General features: G+C 44.4%; 1 protein-coding gene across 1 annotated transcript in view; it reads left to right on the top strand.

The window, feature by feature from the left end:
• The window catches only part of CNTNAP4 (contactin associated protein like 4), a 1,044,358-nt gene that overhangs the window by 650,394 nt on the left and 371,422 nt on the right, over positions 1–22,542 (top strand). Inside the window, exon 13 of the mRNA XM_029616960.1 lies at positions 3,502–3,504. Within this exon, the coding sequence (XP_029472820.1) occupies positions 3,502–3,504 (3 nt within the window). The remainder of the gene's footprint in view (positions 1–3,501; positions 3,505–22,542) is intronic.

Genomic DNA, 22,542 nt, shown 5'->3' with positions numbered 1-22,542 from the left:
AATCTAATCTCTGCCCATGACACTGCCTGAGCCTTTGTGGAACGAGCCCTAACCTGACTAGGCAATGGCTGTTCAGCATTCACATACGTGGCTGTGAATCCAGCAGGCTATTGTAGCCCGGGATGCCGGTTCACCCTGTTTGCTCCCACTATGGAGTATAAACAGTCCACCTTTCTGAGAAGTTCAGAAACCTCCAAATACTTCAAAATATATCTCCTAACATCCAAGCACTGAAACAGGTGATATTCATCCACATCTCTCTCTCTCTGTCCAGAGATGGCAGAGAAATGTATTGATTGAAATGAAAATATGAGACCACCTTTGACAAAATGGATGGAACAGTACATATCTGTACATTCTTCTATCTTGAACATCCTTCAATGCCACTCCCCCTTCCAGGGGAATAGTTGTGCGCTTAGTGACAGCACACATGAGCGCTCCCACTTTTGGAAAACGCTACTGCTCTCTCGCAGCCAGATCCAAGAGATACAGCCTTTTCAAGGTTCATCCCCCTTTAACATTAGCTTCTGAGGAGCCCCATTGAAGATCAATCAATTCTTGAATAGACTCCATAACAGGAAAGAAACACAAGGCTTTATGCAAAGAAGTCAAAATTGGATCTTTCTTTGGCTCAGACACGGAATCAGCCCTCGGTATGCCCAGCATCTTCCCAGCCGATAACTCATCTTTCTGAAAGAAACACAACATAAATCTATATGGCTCCAGCCTCGGAGGAATTTTCCCATCCTCCAAGGAATAAGGATCGGTTTCATCATTTGTGCCATCCGGGTCCCTATCAGAAGTGTCCTGCTGCAGGCCTAGACTTACTCTGATACTTACCCATAACACCAGGTGCACGGGATCAGCAGATTGCGATCCTGAATTGCTATTAACCGGGACCGATGACTGTGCCTGAAGTAAACACTACAGCCCTTGAAAAAATTCCACCCAAGAAAAGGCAGGTGGATCCAGACCAAAACCAGGGGGCATTGGTACAGCGCCCACTGAACTACCTTCCCCGTGGAGTAACCAGTTAGGGGAGTACCAATTCCAGGCGAGATCTTGGTAACTCTTTCTCCATTCCCGCAACAGGCTTGGAAGGACCAGGCTTAGCACAGTCAGAGACAAGTCTCCTTGAGCCTCCAAACAGTGCTGACACAAGGCTGAGATGACGAATATGGCAAGCAACAGGGCAAGGCGCTTAGGTTTCTTTGCTATTGGCGCCAAAATAAATCTAAACTGACTCCAAGAAGAGTGTGTACCCAGCTGAGCTCGTCGCTTGAAATAGACTGGATGGTCCAAAATTTAGGCATCCAAAAATTAGGTGCCCAATATGCCTAATTAGCTGGACACCCAATTTCTCTTTCATCCAACTTTTAGGAGCCCTGAAGTGCACCACTGTGCATCCAACTAAGCACCTCAACTAATAAGCATTCCGGAAGGTGTTCTGTATGCACATCTATGAGTCCATATGCACCCAACTAGACGTCCAGCTAGCTGCACTATTAGACGCAAAGGTGGGCATCCAGCCAGACGGTCAGCACAAACCGATGTCCTGAAGACGTCAGACTTATACTCTGTGGAGAAGTGCATGAATGCCGCCGCAGCCTACCACGTGGCAAAATTTGGAGCTTGAAAGCGAGCCTTAGCCCAAAAGACTGCTAAACCCACCAGGCTGTCCGAATTCCCCAACTCTCCCAGAGGTGGGAATGGACATCAGACTGGTGCGCCAAACATGGAAACTGGAAGGGGGGAGAAGAATCTCTAAAATCAATTCCCAAACTTTTGCTTCCTTTTTTTTTAAACTCTTTACCTGAGCTCAGCTCGTCCCAGCCAAGAATGGAGTCGATCTCCAGCTGTGGGGAAAAGGGCCAGTACCTTTACCGCCACGTTTGGCTTCCTGCACCTGCTTGCTTTTCAGCTGTTTTTTATTTTTTTTTTACAGCTAAGTACACACTGGAAAAAACAGCTACCATACCAAGGCACTCATCTGAGGGAGATTCAACTGAAATCACCTCAGGAAACCTCAACTGAGGGAGGGACCATAAGGTATAACCACAGGAGAGCAGGGCAATAAACTTATATCTTTCTTTCTCCTTCTATTAAACTTCAACACAATCCTCAGTAATGAGATGATTGTTCACCATCTGCTGGAGATGGAGAATACTGGCAGGCTGGGGTCACTGCAGGGGTATATATACTGTGTCATCAGTTTTGCTCCGTCTCCATCTGCTGGCAGAGGTGCATAACCCACTGGTTCTGGATCCACCTGTCTGAACACTAAGAAATATGTTTTCAACTTCTTCTGAGGAAATAATAAAAGTTCAATTAAACATAATTCAACCCAGTCAAAAAATCTTGAAATCTTAAAATTTACTTATGGATAAATATAGAAGTTTATCCCACATACAAAGCACTCAATATTGTCTAGTACTTTTCCTTAAAACCAAACAAACAAACAAACAAAAAACCACTTGCTTGAATATGGCACATAAGGCTTTATGTACTATGTATTTTCCCTACAGGCATAAAATGGGAAGAAAACCCTCAGAGGTCAATATTTAGAAAGTCGGTGAATGGGAAAGTTATCCAGCTAAAGTTAGTCGAATAACTTGTTCAGGATATTCAGTGAGATAAATGTCCCACTGCAAATATTCACCTAAAGGCATCCGGCTTCCTTTATCCAGAAAACATTCAAATCTAACCGATTATATTTAATTATAATTGGTTAGGTTTGAAAGTTATCTGGCTGTGTGTGGCTGGACAGCTTGGGGCGGATTTTCAGAGCCCTGCTCGCCTAAATCCGCCCAAAACCGGGCTGATTTAGGTGAGCAGGGCCCTGCGCGCCGGTGAGCCTATTTTACATAGGCCTACCGGCACGCGCAGAGCCCCGGGACTCGCGTAAGTCCCGGGGTTCTCCGAGGGGGGCATGTCGGGGGCGTGTCGGTGGCATGTCGGGGGCGGGCCCGATCATCGCGGCGTTTCGGGGGCATGTCGGCAGCGTTTTGGGGGTGGGTACGGGGGCGTGGCCATGGCCCGGGGCAGTCCGGGGGCGTGGCCGCGCCCTCCGTACCCGCCCCCAGGTCGCGGCCCGGCGCGCAGGAGGCCCGCTCGTGCGCGGGGATTTACTTCTCCCTCCGGGAGGCGCAAATCCCCGGAGAAAGGTAAGGGGGGGTGTAGACAGGGCCGGGCGGGTGGGTTAGGTAGAGGAAGGGAGGGGAAGGTGAGGGGAGGGCGTTAGAGGATTCCCTCCAAGGCCGCTCCGATTTCGGAGCGGCCTTGGAGGGAACGGGGGTAGGCTGCGCGGCTCGGCGCGCGCCGGCTATACAAAATCGATAGCCTTGCGCGCGCCGATCCAGGTTTTTAGCAGATACGCGCGGCTCCGCGCGTATCTACTAAAATCCAGCGTACTTTTGTTTGCGCCTGGAGCGCAAACAAAAGTAGGCCTATTCGCGGAGTCTGAAAATCCGCCCCCTTGTGTCTTGTTTATTCAAAGAACAGCAGGTTAAGTTGCTGTAAAATGGAACAAATAAAAAAATATACTTTGGGGCCTTCAGACTCAGTCCTCCAGCCCCTGCCCAGAAAACATTTAACATTAATTATAAGTGCAGTACAGGTTTCCTCCTACTGATCAAATTAAAACAAAAAATGAAGTGGGCAGCTAAATCCTCTTATGATCCCTTCTTTTTCAACTACCCAGCCAAGGACTCCACAGGACCGACACCTTGACACCCTAAAGCCCATCTGCAGTGAGGTAATCTCTTACCTGGAGGTGTACATTAATAACATCGCTGTTGAAGGATTGTAGCCCTGTATGGGCTACTGAAAATTTCTCTTTAAGGGAGCAATAATCAAACTACCAGGGTTGGTGCAACAGTATAAAACAAAAAGCATGTGCATACTTTTACTTTAATTATAGCCAACTCAAAAACGACCCCGAAAATGTGCATCTGCTTTCAGACAAGATCATTTTTAAACAGCAAGCAAAGTCAAAATAGAACTATATGGGTAATTTACCATATTGAGAGTGGGAAATGCCATTTTACCTGTGGAAATGGCTTTCATTGGTGTCCTCTAAATCCTCGATAAAAGATACAAGGGTCCATATGCAGCCACTGAGTGGCTAAATAAGTTAACTGGATTCACCTATCTAGCTAACTTAACTGGGATATTCAGCAGCATGCTGCATCGCTGAATATATCCAGCTATCTTAAAAATTAGCTGGATAGGTATATACGGCTAACTTTAGACATGCCTATAGGCAGTACGGCTAGAGTTACCCAGTTAGCTTAACCGAATATTGGACTTATCCGATTAACCAAACCACTAACTCTACTCCTCCCCGGAATGCACCACCTGCCTCAAGAATGCCCCTGACATATCTGGGTAAATTCTGGCTGGATAAAGAGTTATCCAGTTAGAATTTAGCCGCATAAATCGTCAAATATTATGGCTAAGCCATTTAGATGGATAACTTTTGTTATCCATCTAAATGAGTTTTGATTATCTATCCCATGCTGTTTTACAACTATCATAAATCAACAGTTCTTTGCATTTGTGTGTCAAAAGTTAAATCTTGCCCAAAATATTCAAGTAAAGCAAATTAACAATTAATGGTTGATTATTTTACTGATTGAAATAGCCCTTAAAAGAGATTTGCAAAACAAGTCACCTATGAGATGAATGATATTCGAGAAGAGATTTTTAAAAGCTATGAAATTTTAAATTTTAAAATTTTAATTTTAAAGAACCTTCACTGGCTCCCTATCAAACACAGAATCCTCTATAAATCCCTATCAATAATCCATAAAGCCATCTATAACTCCACCCCAATGGACCTCACCATCCCTTTACAGCTTCACTCCACCTCTCGTCCAACTAGACAAGCTCAGAAAGGCACGCTAAGAGCCCATCCTCTCAAGACTTCACTTAGCAAAAGAGCTATTTCCACTGCCGGTCCTAATCTCTGGAATTCACTCCCACCAGACCTTAGAATTGAACAATCGACTCCCACCTTTAAAAAAAGACTAAAGACCTGGTTGTTCAACCAAGCATTCTCTTAATTTCAAACTTAATACCTAAGCTTTGATCTCCAGGAAGGTCCACTAATTTGTATATAATTACCCTTAAGTTATTATTTTTATTTTCTCCAAGTTCTATTTATCCTGTTCATTGTAAGACATTATTCTTAATACTGTCAATCTATTGTTGTAATGTAAACCGAAGTGATTAGTAACTTTGTTACCAGAACTTCGGTATATAAAACTGTTAAATAAAAAAAAAAAAAATCTCATGTTGAAATCTTTGGTCTGCCAATGTTCCAGTTTTACAAATATTTTCCTTTTTAACATTATCTTTCAAACTCTGGTGCATGGTAATTCTCCATCAAGTTATTGTAACACATAAAACAATTCCATTTTTTCTGGAATGTATTAGAAGCTACACCTTTTACAAAATATTTCAGTCCTGACATCCAGCTAGCAATTTAGGCCTAGAAGGCTGTTTGAAAAATGACTTGAATTTACAAATAGATCATAATCAATTGGAATATTTTTGACAGAAATTAATAAGAACATTTCCATTTCCTTCCTTAAGTGAAACAATATTTTGTTTTTGTTTGTGTTATTACTATAGACATGCAATCTTACTCCTTTTAAAGGCCATAAAGCAGTTCTCACTAAAGACCTTACAAATACTGGCACTGTTAAACATAGGGTGTCAGTTACTATGCCACCGGATTTTCCCCTGCAGGAAAAATACCATAGGAATTACAAAATCATAGAAAATAACTCTGACACTTTTACATTCCTGAGGTATTATTCTCTGCAGTAAAATTCAGCAGGGAAAAATACCACTGTGGTTAATGCCCCCCTTATAGTACATGATGGCAGATCTGGAACTGTTGGACTGCCATTACTTAAAGGGGCCAATGGCCCTAATTCAGGCCCTTAAAAGTTGCAAAACACCCCAGAGGTCTCCATAGATCCACTGATCCACTGCCCACCCCACCCCACTCCACCCCTCGCTGCTCCTGGAGGTAGCCTGCTGTTAAAACAATTTTTTAAAAGTTGGAAAATTGGAAGAAGCCCTGTCCCCCACCCCTCCCCTTCCAAACAAAAACCCAGCTCCTACAGGCTATGACCCTTAACTCCCTCCTTAGTCTACCCTCCATACTCCCCTACTACTCACAAAGTAGGCTCTGGTGGTCCAACAGGGGTCATGAGTACCATGTTTCAAAATGGTGATACCTGCCACATGATGGGGCAAAGGTTAGGCAATGCCATTTTAAAATATGGCTGCTGCTGGCCCTGGAGCCTAAGGGCACTCTGGGCCCTGAACCATCAGGGCTTAATTTATGAGTCGTGGGGGCTGGATTTTTTGTTTTGAAGGGGTGGAACCCATATTTTTATTTTGAAGGGGAGCAGTAGGGGTGTCACCTGAGGCCAATTTTCCAAATTATTTCTAAAATGTATTTTAATAGCGGGCCACTTCCAGGGAGATGGGGGTAGGGAAAGGCAGAGGTTTTATGGAGGCCCCTAAGGTTTTTTGAAATTTGTTTGAGGGGTGACTTGGTGCCATCAGTCCTTTTAAGCCATGTCCTCAGGAACATCGGATTGTATGTTAAAGTCCCGATACTCCTGGGGAATGTAAGCTAACTTACGGGCCGATACAGTAAGATGCGCGGGAGAACCGGCTAGTGCCAGATCTCCCAAAGTGCGCCCAGGCCACTCTCCTGGGCACGTGATTCAGTAAATAAAGATATGCAAATTAGGGCCCAAGGTAAAAGGAGGCGCTAGGTACACTAGCGCATCCCTAGCACCTCCTTTTTGACAGAAGCAGCGGCTCTCAGCAGGTTTGACAGCTGACACTCAATTTTACCAGTGTCGGTTCTCAAACCCACTGAAAGCTATGGGTTCGGAAAATGGATGCCGGCAAAATTGAGCGTCCATCTTCCAACCCGCAGGCAGATTTTAATTTTTTTTTTTTTATGTTTTTTTTATTTTTGGGGCCTCCGATTTAATATCGCTATGATATTAAGTTGGAGGGTATACAGAAAATCAGTTTTTTCTGCTTTTCTGTACACTTTCCTGGTGCCAGCCGAAATTAACGCCTACCTTTGGCAGGCGTTAATTTCTGAAAGTAAAATGTGCGGCTTGACTACACATTTTACTTTCTGTATCATGCAGGACTAACTAATAGGCTCATCAACATGCATTTGTATGTTGCGGGCACTATTAGTTTTTTTGGGGGGGTGGACGTGTGTTTTCCACACGCTATTACCCCTTACTGTATAAGGGGTAAAAATAGCGCGTTGAAAACACGCGTCCAAATGGGGGCTAACGGTGCGCTCGTCCTGAGCGCATTTTACTGCTTCGGCCCATTAATATCAAATAATATGGCTTGCGATTTTTTAAAGGAAAGAAATGGTATTTGATTTGCATTGCTTGATTAGCAATCAGTTGATTAGCATGTATCTACATACTAATCAGCTCATTTAAAAATGCTCAATGCCAGTGCTCAAATAATGTGAGGTATTTCAAATACCTCAATGTAACCCCAGGTTAGGCCATTTACTGCACAATGAACAGCATTTATCATGTGGCAAATGGCCGAACATAGCTTAATGAAAAAGCCATATAGATTGGTACCTCAAAAATGTATGAGCGCCTGTAAATACCTCCATTCTTTATATCTGTATTCAACAAGGTTAAAGATATTCTAGTTTAGACATTGATATATTACATGAGCTAATCATGCTAAATTCAACAATCTTTAGAGATCAGTTATCACATATGGCTAGAAAAGTTTAGGCCATGCCATTGCCATTAACAGTGAAAATGTTCCTATGTAATAAAGTCCATTAACTAATGAATCTGCATTTCTGGTAGAGCACTGTTTTTATAATTAAGCATTGTCAAGATATAGCAATGGAAAATAGTAAACCTGAAAGAAAGTTACTATCATATTCTTTGTGAACTAGTATAAAATCATATTTACTTTAAATAGAAAATCCCAGGTTGGATCATTAGATGTCAGATCAATAAATTCTACATCTGTTCAGAAATCATTTTATTTTTATAGATCTAGATTTGCCAATAGGGATGCACATTCATTAGATCTAGCCCATTCATTAGAAATGAATGTGCAAAACACAACAATTGACTGCATATGTGTTTCATTAGCTGATCCCTGAAACTAATGGAGGGGAACCATGAATGAAAATAATATTTGTCTCATTTGTTTCTATTTTCTCTTCAAGTCTGTAGCCTTGTACTGCTGAGCAAAAAATCCTGTTAACTATAGCAACCGAATCTTGCCTGTGTGACCTCACAGTCTTTTCAGAGCCTAGTCAGGAAAAGTTGGCAAGAAGACCATCTAGAGACAATAAATCACAGTGCAAAATGTTTTTAAATAACCTATAACTGCTCTCTGTGTTAAGTAATGCTGAACTACTTTCACTGTAAAGTTTGAGCATGTGCAAGAAGCATTCTGTTCTTCTCTAAATGCTGGCAGAGAAATACATGTTTGTAGAAGTCTCACAGGGTTTAAAAATAAGCTTAGAAACTTTTGGATTTGGTATTAATAAAGGGTATCTTCTAATCTTCTTTATAATGAAATTGTCTCACTCACTGAACTAGAAAGAGAGAGGCAGTACAATGCTGCTGATTTAGATTTTCTTTCTTTACTGGGGGAAGGTCTGGATAGGAGAGAGTATGTAGATTTTAACAGTGCTAGTGATTCTTTTGTCTCTAGACAGTGAAGTGTGCACAGCACACTAACAGGCTGCCAGTCTTATTGTTCTGTTAACTAATAGTTTTTTTCTGAGTGGAGTCAGTCAGCAGTGTGCACAGCATAGAACACATACACTGTATATGTGTGTGACAGGCAGCTCTCCCTACAGTGAGTGATACTGCAAGTGAGGGTACACTTAAAATATTAATAAATAATTTCATTTGTAACTAGCTGTACCTGGCCACGCGTTGCTGTGGCAGAGCCTGGTTAAGTGGAAAAGAAAGAAAAGAGAAAATGCATGGCTGTAATATGTTTAATTTTGCAATGCTTGTGGGTATACAATACTTTTAGTTGTTCCATTGTTTGTGCAGATATAGAGATTATCAGGTTTGCCGACTCTTGAACACGCAACATATAATTGTCCATGTGAGAAGCAATCGGTTTCTAGATCTAAACCGCAGAGTTGTAAAGATTGTCCTTGAGCTTTGTTGATGGTTATTGCAAACGCCAATCGAATTGGGAATTGCAATCTCTTAAATTGAAATGGCAGATCTGTTGGAATGATATGGATGTGAGGAATGAGGACATCTTCACCTTTGAAAGGTCCTGTCAAGATTGTTGCTTCTATGACGTTGCTCATCAAATATTTGACAGCAAGTCATGTGCCGTTGCAAAGCGTTGGCTGGTTAATATTTCATCATATGATAATTGGTATGCCGATTTTCAATTGTAGTATGTGACGTGGCATGCCTGGGAGGTCGAGTGAATTCAAAAATTCTGTGGATTAATTAACTGATGTTCGGCGAGGCATTATTTGGCTGAAGTAAAGAAGATGGCTGAACTGTCTGTTAAATGACTGAGGTGAATGGGACCACAATGTCCCAAAAAAGAATGAAATGCAAATGAAAGTAATGTATTTTTTCCTACCTAAGATGCCCCAGACCATAAGATGCACCTAGGATGCAGAGTGTGAAAAGAAAAAGAATGAAAATGGTGCTAAATGTGGTCTGTCCCTGGGCGTCTGTGCGTGTTATGTAGTAAAATAGGGGAGTGTCTAACCAATTTTTTACTCCCCATTTTGTTTTGCGGTCTGGGGAGGGCTATTTCAGAGCCTTTCCCAGATCGTGCAACTTTTGTCTTTCTGTTTGTGTGTGAACCCCCCTCCCAAAAAAAAACAAACCCCATCACAACCATTCTCTGTAAATAACCAACCCACACCCTCCTGCCCCCCCCAGCCCAGCGAAATAAAGTTACCCACCCTCCTGCCATCCCCAACAGTTGCCGAATGAATGAAACATCCTCCCCCATCGTGCCCCTCCCCAAGATGTTTGCAATTAAATCAGTACAACCCCCCCACCCTCCAGACCTCCCGAGATCTGATACAAATCTCTGTCGGTAGAGCGGGCATTCAGGAGCGGTCCGGGAGTGATGTATTGGCATTGTGCCATCGGCGGTAGGGATGTGTAGAGCAAAAGTTTATGTTCATAAGTCCATAAGTCGAAAGGGGGTCCCATTTGCGGTCAATATGGACATATGGAGAATTCCATAAGTTGAGTCTATGTCCATACGTGCAAATACAAATTTAAACCCCTCACCCTCCTTAATCCCCCCCCCCCAAGACTTACCAAAACTCCCTGGTGATACAGCAGGGAGTCAGGACGCCATTTGTGAACTCCTTTGCGAGGAGCACGTGACGTCGGCATCACGTCGGAGTGACGCGGCGTCACGTGATTCCCCGCGCGATCGCTCCGGGACCCTCGTTGCACCCAAAAGGAACTTTTGGCCAGCTTGGGGGGGGTCAGGAGGCCAAGATTCGTGTCATCCTGGGTGACCAGCAAACTTCGAGTCATGTGCCCACCAGAGGATTCTTTCTCAGAGTCGTCGGGGCACAACAGTCTTCCCAGTTGGGACTGGATGAGTAGCGGATAAACAAATACAAGCTGGATCTATTATATGGCCGGGTTCTTCCAGAGTATCTTCAGCTTGAAAGAGCATGATAGGGCGTCTGCCCGGAGGTTTTTCTCAGCTGGACGGTAACGAAGTTCAGAGTTGAACCTGGATATGAATAATGCCCTTCAGGCCTGATGGGCGTTGAGACGTTGGGCATCGCTCAAATGTTCCAGGTTCTTGTAGTCAGTGAATACAATGAATTTGTGTTGAGTGCCCTCTAACCACAGGTGCCATTCTTCAAGGGCCAGTTTGATGGCAAGTAACTAATGATCTCCAATACTATAATTTTGTTCCGCAGACGAGAACTTGCAAGAGTAGAATGAACATAGTACTATGAATCCAGAAGCGGTGCATTGGCTCAGGACCACACCAGCTCCAATTGCAGAGGCATCCACTTCAACTTGAAAGGGGCTGTTCGGGTCAGGGTGATGAAGACAAGACCCAGCCTGGAAAGCTTCTTTAAGGCGGTGGAAGGCTGTGATGGATTCCAGTGTCCAATTTCAAGTGTCTTGGCCCTTTTGAGTCAATGCAGTCAGAAGGGCGGCCAAGTTTGAATAGTGTGGAATTAAATGGTGATAATAATTTGAGAATCCTAAGAACCACTGGAGAGCCTTAAGACCCATGGGCTGCGGCCAGTCTCGGATTCCTTTCAACTTGGCAGGGTCCATAGAGAATCCTCATTGTGAAATAATATACCCGAGGAAAGGCAGATTGGATTTCTCAAATAAACGCTTATCCAACTTCTCAAATAAGTGATTCTCATGAAGGCATTGGAGGATGGTATGGACATAAGTGTGATGTGTGGCCAGATCTTTAGAAAAGACAAGGATGTCATCCAAGTACGCCACAACAGTGGTATACAGCAAATCTCTGAAAATTTCATTCATCATTCATTGGAAAACTGAGGGCGCGTTACAGAGACCGAAGGGCATCACCAGGTATTCATAATGCCCATCTCTGGTGTTAAAAGCTGTCTTCCAAATATCGTCAGGATGGATTCATACCAAGTTGTACGCCCTACGTAGGTCTAACTTGGTGAATATTGATGCTTCATGCAGGCGATCGAATAGTTCCGAGATCAGCGGCAGAGGATACTTGTCTTTACGGGTAATGGAATTCAGGCCACGGTAGTTGATACAGGGTCTGAGAGACCATCCTTCTTGGTCACAAAATAAATCCTGCTCCTGCAGGAGATGTAGAGGGGCGGATGAATCCCTTCGCAAGGTCATGGCCTTTGCCTCAGGAAGAGACAGAGGATAGGTACAGCCTCGGGGAGGCATGGTCCCAGGTAAGAGGTCTATGAGACAATCAAACCGCCGAAGAGGTGGGAGAAGGTCTGCTTTTTGCTTGGAGAATACGTCTTCAAAATCCACAAAGGGAGCGGGTATACCTGAAGAAGTGGCAGCCAGAGGAACCACAGGTGGTGGTACCACTTTATGAAGCCAGGACTGGAGGCAGGTGGAACCCCATTCCACCAGTTGAAGTGAACCCCAATAAAATTGGGGAGAGTGACATTGGAGCCAGGGTAGTCCTAAGACCACTGGATGAATGGATTTCTCCAGTACTAGTAATTCAATTTCTACCGTGTGGAGAGAGCCAGTGCATAATTGAACTTGCTCTGTAGTGAGGAATTTTCGACCGGGTAACAGTTCCCCATACATGGAAGCTATACACAAGGAGGTCTCCAGAGGATGGGTCTTTATACCCGGGTAGATCCTTTATACAATTACCTCCTGCTCTGGAATCCACCAGAGCAAAGACTGGAAAGGACCGGGATTCCCAGATCAGGGTGACCGGTAGAGATAATTGAGGGGCTGGAGATGTTGCGCCCAAGTTCAGGACCCCTACTTAACTTAGGCCGGGAAGTTTCCTGGACGGATGGGACAGGTCTGTAGATGATGGCCATATGCTCCGCAATACAGACACAGACCGGTTTGTCTCCATCTTCCGGGGTCAGCCACCCACAGCCCAGCTGCATGGGCTCTTCCATCTTGGCCACAATAGGAACCCCACCAGAGGCAGGGCTGGTGGTTGGTGGCGAAAGGAATCAAACCCGAGAGGGCTTCTTGGGCATCTGACTCTCCCGGTGACGCTTTTGGAGACAATGATCAATTCGGCCCATTAAGTCTATAAGGTCCTCAAGAGAGGAAGGTAGCTCCCATGCAGCCAGCTCATCCTTCAGCTGTGGGGAAATTCCATCCAGGTAGATAGCTCGTAGGCAGTCTTCCTGCCAAGCAAGTTCAGAAGCCAACGTCCGAAATGCAATAGTATAGTCAAAAAGACTTCTATGAACTTGATGAAGATGTAACAGACTAGTGCTTGCCATGGCATGCTGCCCTGGATCATCAAAAGTATGTTGAAACACATCCATGACCCTGGACAACTCCCTTAGGAGGGAGTCCAATCATTCCCACAGGGGAGAAGCCCAGGCCAGTGCCTTCCCTTCAAGATGAGACAAGATAAAAGTGACATTTGTTAATTCATCCTGGAATACAGAGGGCTGCAGGTTGAACTGCATGAAGCATTGGTTGATGAACCCTCTGCAGAGCTTGGAGTCACCATTGAAGCACAGAGGGCGCTGGTAGGGCCATCATGGCTTGAGGCATGGAAGATGATGGCTGTGGATGAGAAGGAGCCAGGACTGAAACCGGATTGATGGTGAGGGCATCAACTCGGGTGAGGAGATGCTCAATTGAGGCAGCCAGTGCCTCAAGAAGCTGCTGCTATTCTTATACTTTGGATGCCAGGCCGGGAATGGCCTGGAGGGCACGCGGCTCTGCCGAATCCATGGCATTTACAACCTGTTTTGCCAGAGGTGGACCCTTGGGCTGAGGTAGGGTTGATGCAACCCGTAGGTAGGGACCTATGGGTCCCCACTGTTGGCAGGCGGAATGGGCTAATGAACAGAGGCCAGCTGGAGCTTCACCAATACCAGCCCTTGTTCCCCACAGGTTGTGCCTTTGGGTCAGCTGGACTTAGGTGGGCCTCTGTATGTGGTCAATAAGGAGATCATGATCAGCCCAGAGACAGCAGAATGGAGATGGTACAGTCTTACACTGGACAAGGTAGTGTCCTGGTGACTCGTGCACCAAAGGAACATAGGCAGACAGGGGTGCCTGAGCAAGAGCAGACCGAAGTCTGAATAGTCCAAGTCCAGGAAGTAGGCTTAAGATGCGTCGAGGAACAGGCTTGAGTCAGGGCTGGGGGCAATCTGGAAGTAGTGGCAAGCAAGCCTGAGGTCTGATCACGGAGATAGTCAAGTGTAGTCAAACGAAGCAGAGGTCTGGGTCTGGAGAGAGGCAACGACGTAGTCAGGCAATGCAGAGCTCTGGATCTGGAGAGAGGCAACAATGTAGTCAGGCAATGCAGAGGTCTGGGTCTGGAGAGAGGCAACGACATAGTCAGGCAATGTGGAGGTCCGGGCTTGGAGAGAGTCAACAGCGTGGTCAGGCGAAGCAAAGTCAAAGACTGTGTAGGCAATCCGAGGAAAGGTGAGGAGCAGGAACGTAGGAACAAAGAGTCAGGAACCAGGAACAGCAAGGAACAGGAACACGGGAGTGTGACGTATCTCTCAGGAAGCAATAAGTACTCGACCAGCGAGGAGACCTGTTGCAAAAGCAAAGCTAGGGAGTGGAGCCCGGGCTTAAGTACCAGTGCTTCGCTGACGTCATCATCCATGGCTGCGGCTCGGTTCCCACCGCGCGCCCTACTTAAGCATTAGTGATGCACGCATGCCTAGGGAGGGGCACAGCACTGAGTAGCAGCGTCTCTCCATGGACCATGTGGAGAGGTCCAACGTGGAACAATGGAAGTGGTGGCTGGACCGGGAATGCCAGGTACTGTGACTGAGCTGGAGGCACCTGGGAAGGCCCGAGGATGGAGCTGGTGGCCCACTGCCTCCAGGGATGAGGAACCAGGAGCTGGAGTTACTGCAGAGACGTGAGAGGGCTGTGCTGCGGGTCTTCCGTGGTTGGCATGTGTAACAAGGCTTTCTCCAGGATTTCTTTTGGCTTCTCTTTGTCTATGGATTTCTACTAATTTTGGTGATGTTATTTGCCCATCATTTTGGGCCTTGAAGTGTTTTTGCCACTCTGGGTGGTTGCTTTGCAGCTCTCTTGATGCTTTGGAGTCTTCATATTACTTTTTCAGTTGTGTTCACCCTCTTTCGCTGCCTTGGGAGGTGGTATGCCTTTCTTAATGCCTTGTTCCCCTTTCATGCTGCCTTGAGCTATTTATACCAATATTTTAGCTATCCTTTCCCAATGTTGCAGCCTTGGGTTGATCTGGCTCCTCTGATGGTGCCTTGGGAAACTCCTGCAGCTCCTGGTATTGTTTGGCCTCATTGTGGGTCCTTGGGTTCTTCTTGCCACTTTTGGTGCCATATTGATATACAGGCTCATTTTAAAATGAGTTCATGTGCGCCCCTACAGGAGCATATCAGCACACAAGCAGAGATATACTGCAATTTTAAATCATGTGCCCACTTGCATGTCTATGTTATATACTTTCCATGTGTAAGTAAGTATATGCCTAATCTTAACAGATTTCTTGAGAAAACATTCAACACTTTGCAAGCTTTTACAAGCATATGTAGATGGATTTTAAAACATGCTTGTGAGGGCCAACCCAGTTTTCCAATTAGTCCACTAGTTTACCTGGTTAATATTGAGGTCTTCAAGAACCCTCTGATTTTTCATCCTGCATGCCCCCCATTTGACCCATATCTCTCACCTTGTCCTTTAAGCTCTAAAACTTGAGATCTATATAGACATGTTCCTCATCTGGAGCAACACTTCTCTTCTCATCTGTTTGCCTCCCTGCCCAAAACTGGATTTGCAATAAATATTAGGGATGTGAATCGTTTTTTGACGATTTAAAATATCGTCCGATATATTTTAAATCGTCAAAAATCATTAGGGCCACGATACAATACCAATTCCCCCGATTTATCATTAAAAAATCGTAAATCGGGGGAAGGGGGAGGGCAGGAAAACCGGCACACTAAAACCCCCTAAAACCCACCCCTGACCCTTTAAATTAAATCCCCCACCCTCCCGAACCCCCCCCCCCCCAAATGCTTTAAATTACCTGGGGATCCAGCGGTGGTCCAGAACGGCGGCGGTCCGGAACGGCCCCCTCAATTGAATCCTTTTGTCTTCAGCCGGCGCCATTTTGCAAAATGGCCGCCGCAAAATGGCGGCGGCCATAGACAAAAACGATTCGACGCAGGAGGTCGTTCCGGACCCCCGCTGGACTTTTGGCAAGTCTTGTGGGGGTCAGGAGGCCCCCCCAAGCTGGCCAAAAGTTTCTGGGAGTCCAGCGGGGTTCAGGAAGCGATTTCTTGCCGCAAATCGTTTTCCGTATGGAAAATGGCGCCGGCAGGAGATCGACTGCAGGAGGTCATTCAGCGGGGGTTCCGGACCGCCGCTGAACGACCTCCTGCAGTCGATCTCCTGCCGGCGCCATTTTCCGTACGGAAAACGATTCGCGGCAAGAAATCGCTTCCTGAACCCCGCTGGACTCCCAGAAACTTTTGGCCAGCTTGGGGGGGCCTCCTGACCCCCACAAGACTTGCCAAAAGTCCAGCAGGGGTCCGGAACGACCTCCTGCATCGAATCGTTTTTGTCTATGGCCGCCGCCATTTTGCGGCGGCCATTTTGCAAAATGGCGCCGGCTGAAGACAAAAGGATTCAATTGAGGGGGCAGTTCCGGACCGCCGCCGTTCTGGACCACCAGGTAATTTAAAGCATTTGGAAGGGGGGGGGTTCGGGAGGGTGGGGGATTTAATTTAAAGGGTCGGGGGTGGGTTTTAGGGGGTTGGCTCACGATTTTAACGATTTTTCACGATATTTTTAAAACCCAAATGGCAACAATACGATTCCCTCCCCCTCCCAGCCAAAATCGATCGTTAAGACGATCGAGGACACGATTCACATCTCTAATAAATATTGCAAATCCCGTTGTAGCCACACCTATTGCAGGCATAATGGCAGGAAGAAAGGTGAGTTATTTCCAGCATTAAATCCCATGATAGCATGTGTTACAGTATTGCACGCAATGTTAAGTGCTCCTCATTTTCATAAACTCCTCCCACTTGCCAAAATTTGCATACACATCTCGCAATGCATTATCACATGCGTTATGGCATTATCGCGGGCATTAGGGTCCTAATGCCCTTGATAAGGCCCTAACAGAATTTGATGAATGACCCCCATAATTCTGAACCCTGCCTCAGAACATCCTTAGACTGCCCCTTTTTTCATTGGTAAAATGTATGCACAAAACAAAAAATACATGCATACTCTTGATGTTCATAAATAGCATATATACAAGTACAGGATACTTACTTTAAAATCGTCAGCTCAGTGTGCTGCAGCAGTCAAAAAAGCAAATAGAATGTTAGGAATTATTAGGAAGGGAATGGTTAATAGAACAGAAAATGTCATAATGCCTCTATATCGCTCCATGGTGAGACCACTCCTTGAATACTGTGTACAATTCTGGTCAAAAAATATATAGTTGCGATGGAGAAGGTACAGAGAAGGGCAACCAAAATGATAAAGGGGATGGAACAGCTTCCCTATGAGGAAAGGCTGAAGAGGTAAGGGCTGTTCAGCTTGGAGAAGAGACGGCTGAGGGGGGATATGATAGAGGTCTTTAAGATCATGAGAGGTCTTGAACGAGTAGATGTGACTCTGTTATTTTCACTTTTGAATATTAGAAGGACTAGGGGGCATTCCATGAAGTTAGCCAGTAGCACATTTAAGACTAATCGGAGAAAATTATTTTTCACTCAACGCACAATAAAGCTCTGGAATTTGTTGCCAGAGGATGTGGTTAGTGCAGTTAGGGGTAGATTTTAAAAAATTGCGTGATCGCGTACTTTTGTTCGCGCACCAGGCGTGAACAAAAGTATGCTGGATTTTATAACATACGCGTGTAGCCGTGCGTATCTTATAAAATCCGGGGTCAGCGCGCGCAAGGGGGTGCACATTTGTGCAACCTGTGCGCGCTGAGCCCAGCGCGCGCTGCCTGTTCCCTACGAGGCTGCTCCGATTTCGCAGCAGCCTCGGAGGGAACTTTCCTTCGCCCTCCCCCCACCTTCCCCTCCCTTCCCCTACCTAACCCATCCCCCTGGCCCTATCTAACCCCCCCCCCCTTACGTTTGTTGGCAGATTTACGCCTGCTAAAAGCAGATGTAAATCTGCGCGCGCCAGCGGGCTGCTGGCGTGCCGTCACCCGACCCGGGGGCTGGTCCGGAGGCCTCAACCACGCCCCCGGGCCGGCGCCACGCCCCTGGGCCCACCCACGAAATGCCCCCGAAAGGCCACGTTGTTTCGGGAACGCCCCCTCCCCGCCCCCTCCCCGCCCCTTTTACAAGTCCCGGGACTTACGCGCGTCCCGGGGCTCTGCGCGTGCCGGTGGCCTATGCAAAATAGGCGCGCCAGTGCACGAGGGCCCTGCGTGCGTAAATCCGGAAGGATTTACGTGCGCAGGGCTTTTAAAATCCGCCCCTTAGTCTAGCTGGGTTCAAAAAAGATTTGGATAAGTTCTTGGAGGAGAAGTCCATTAATGGCTATTAATCAATTTTACCAGTAGCATGGGATCTTCTTAGTGTTTGGGTAATTTCCAGGTTCTTGTGGCCTGCTTTGGCCTCTGTTGGAAACAGGATGCTGGGCTTGATGGACCCTTGGTCTGACCCAGCATGGCAATTTCTTATGTTCTTATGTTCTTATGAGTATATTCTAGTTTTACATACTGAAACATTTTCAAAATTCACCTTTTAACTTATATAGCAAAAAACCTTCAGAAGAACTAATAGTAAAAAATAATTGCAAGTATTTGGCTTATTTCATCCAAAATCATTTAGCTTTCTGGGTAGCAAATATCAGAAAAAAATAACAGAATAGCTACTGTCATAAAAGCAGATAGCAGATACTTAGGAAATGTTAATTAAAAAGGCCATTTTACAAAATCTGAATAAAGGAATTTGAAGCGCACTTGAGGAAGAAGAACCTAACATGATCTATTAACGTCCTCCACACAATATATAGTCATACTCACATCACTAACTCAACTGCTTATTGTCTTTTTTTTTGCCTCCAGTAGCTATCAGTCAGACATGAATATAATTAATCTTACTCAAGGTTGGCATAAATCTAGAGCAGAGACAGTCACAGTCATGCAGCTCTAAATACTTCTTATTAAAGTGATTTTTAACACTATTGTGCATGTGGGAAAATAGAAAAATTAGCTGAAACAAACAGTCTTCTCATACCCTATCATAAAACATTTCCTATTATAGCACTACAGACACAACTTCATGCTGTAAGTTTTCAAGTACACATTAGGGAATTGCAATTGTTGAACCATTCATTTCAGCAGTATGCATGAAATTCATGAATAGATAGTAAGGGGTAGATTTTATAAAGTTGCGCGTGAGCATCCATCTGCGTGCATTACCCAGCATGCGCACATGGACGCCCATTTTTATAACATGTGCACGCAAGTGTGAACATGTTATAAAATCGGGGATTGGCGCACGCAAGGGGGTGCACAATTGTGCACGCCGACACCTGCGGCCTTCCCCAGTTCCCTCCCAGGCCACGCTGATTTCAGAGTGGCCTGGGAGGGAACTTCCCAACCCCCTGCCCTAACCTCCCTTTCCATTCCTCTAACCAACCCGCCCATATCCCTTCCTAATCCCCCCCAACAAAATTATTTTACCTGCTCCCACCTCTTCCAACCCCCTCCCCGCCCTTTCCCGAAGCCCCGGGACTTAGACGCATCCTAGGGCTTTACATGCTTCGCTGGGCCTTTGTAAAATAGGCTCGGTGCGCATAACCCCACCTATGCGCGTAAATCCATATGATTTACGTGCATAGGGCTTTTAAAATATACCCCTAAGTGTTCAAAACTGATGGCATGCGTGTATTTAGGCAGCAACCCACATATATGCGTACCATCAGTTTGTATGTCTACTATCCATTTGTGAGATATGTGCACATTGCCGAATTGAGTGAAACGAATGGAGCAATAAGTGCACATCCCTAGTACACATGCTACTGTATATAACTTATAATTTTCCTTCATGTCATACACATATAACCTTTCTACATATCATTCCTACTTGCCCTGACATATACATTCTAACATAAAACAAATCATGAAGGAATTGATCCTACACAATAGAGACATACCAAAATAAAACTTCTTTGGATATAAAAATACAACATAAAATTAATTTACAGTACCTTCTGTACTAGCTGAAGTGATGATGAGTGGGGTACCACTGGTCTTTTCTCATATCTACTGGTAAACTGGAGACATAGCTTCTCTTTCGCCTGCTACTCTTTCAGTTAAAGGTAGAGTACATTATGGATTAGCTATAAAAGATATACAGAAGTGAGTAACTATGCAATCCCTTCCTTAAACACAGTATGATAAGGCACAGTAGTCCTGATAATCATTACATATACAAAGGCAGAGAGAGAAATGGGCTTGTCAGGAATCAGGAGTGGGAAATAATACCTTAAGGGGTAATTTAATAACAGCCTTCCTAAATTAGTCAGCAGAAATGCACCTATATTACTCCAATTTTCAAAGCAGACTTACATGCATATTTCTGCTTTGAAAATTACCCCACTAAATTTACCTACACACAATTATATTTTCAAGAATGTGTACACACTTAAAAATGCAAAAAACCCTGATGCATATATATCCCCAAATCTGCCCTGAGAATGCCTCTGTTCAGTCTGGGTAAACTCTCATGTGAACAGGCAATATGCACATATGTGTACCTGCATTTCAGGTGGGCAATTTTGTAAAAGACCATATCTGGGAGTAAAGCCTTATTTTACCTACAGAAATGCCTTTGAAAATTGTTCTCTAAAAGGTGAAATTTAAGAGATGCACATGCAAAAATTGGTAGATTCATGCACATTCAGTATAGCACATCTGCATGTCCAACCAATTTTATAAACACGCTCAAATACTGTAGCATGAATACATTGTTGTGCTTATAAAAAGGGATAGGATAGCAGCAGAGCAGGGGCACTCCAGGGTGGGGTCAACAGTTATGCACATAAGTAGATATTTTATATCCAGTGCAATCGGCGCTTGTATGGCTGATAGCTGCACCTAATTACTTTTATTATTTATCAGGTGTAAATTAGAATAATACTCTTTATAGCCAATTACTGACTGGGTGAAAGGCTTGGGTAAACTGGGAGGAGGAGTGCAGGCTGAAGAACCAGGGTGATCTAGCCTAGAGATAGACTGGTAAAACTGGTGGACTAATTGGTTAAACTGGCCATTTCCTGCATGCGTGCATATGGGCGCATGTGAGCTTGTTATAAAGTTATCCTCCCTCCATATCAAAGCAATAAGTGAGAAGGAGCTGGTGAAGAAGAAAGCTGCAGCTGATTTTTATCAGTGAAATGACTGATGTGCTTATCAGCCCAGCTCTATGACAAAGCTTACAACTGCTCTCAGAGAGGGTCAGGCACAAAGTTGTATGAGCTTCCAGGTAGAGGGATCTCTGCTGAAGAGTATTTTCATATGAATAGTAAGAAGAGAGACTGAAAGGGAGTTGAGACTGTGAATTGACTTGTGGATAATTTCTGGAATGCTGTGCAAACTGATTATGAGGTTAAAATGAGAAGTGGAATAGTGAAACCTTATAACATCCTTGTCAAACAGCAACTTTGCAGCTATTTTGGGATCAAGGAATTCCAGTAATTATATTTGTCTGCATAAAAACATTTTGCCATGTTGCCAAATAAATTTAGAAACTTGCAAACAATTCAACTGGTGTGAACATTGGCTTTAATTATGAACCGTACATACACTGAGCAAAATAGCTTTTAGAGTTCTTTTTCAAGAGACGATATCCTTGTAGACCCTGACAGACTTCACTGTTAGCTGAAAGAAGAATTTCACACTGTTGTGTTAGTATTAGGGTGTTACATATTCACAAGAGACAAAAAGCACATGAAATTAGAATTCCTGTCAGATTCTTAGCCATGTAAGCTCATGATACAGAATTAAATTGTATTCTGACAACCCATGAGGAGAGAAACCCATCAGAACTGACCTTCCTGTCATAAGTACTTCTCAGGGCATAGTTTCAACTACTTGATTACCCTTGAACCAATGTCTTCCTCCTCCAAATTTTAAGGCGTGAGCATGCTCTAGATACAATCCTAAAAGAATAGTTTATTTATTTATTTTATATACTGACAATCTAGACGGTGTACAATTAAAATACAAAAACTTAAAAGGAAAACAAAAAAATTGTACCAAATTGCCAATGTTTTTGTCACATTTATTTGAAAATACATAAAGGACAAAAAACAAATTTAAATAACAATAGAGAATGAAATAAAATTCATTTAAAAATGGCAAATACATGAAACAATAACATTATTTAAAAAATAAAATACCTAAACTAAAATATCTAAAAATATATATAAAGAAGAGACACTTCTGGCTGCTATTTACTACTAAACCATTGCTTTACATTTTCATAGGCATATCTGACTGCTAATTACTGCTTAACCATTATTTTACTTTACTTTCTATTCCATCTCCAAACTCAGCACATCTAAATACCGTTTGAGACAGAGCCCTATCCTTAGCAGGACCAAAAATATGGAATACGTTACCATTAGACATTAGGCTTGAATCACACCCACATTCATTTAAAAAAAAAACCAAACAAACTTTCATATAGGGCCTCATTTTCTAAGCGGCTCGCCTGCAATACCAGGATGGGGGCGGAATCGGGGTGGAGTCGGCCCCGGAAGAGGAGGAGTCGGGGAGTCACCGGGGCCGACTCTGCGCCGACGCTGCGGA

This window comes from Rhinatrema bivittatum, chromosome 1 (assembly GCF_901001135.1).
Source record: "Rhinatrema bivittatum chromosome 1, aRhiBiv1.1, whole genome shotgun sequence".
Taxonomy (NCBI): Eukaryota; Metazoa; Chordata; class Amphibia; order Gymnophiona; family Rhinatrematidae; genus Rhinatrema; species Rhinatrema bivittatum.
This window is presented reverse-complemented; position numbering and strand designations above follow the sequence as displayed.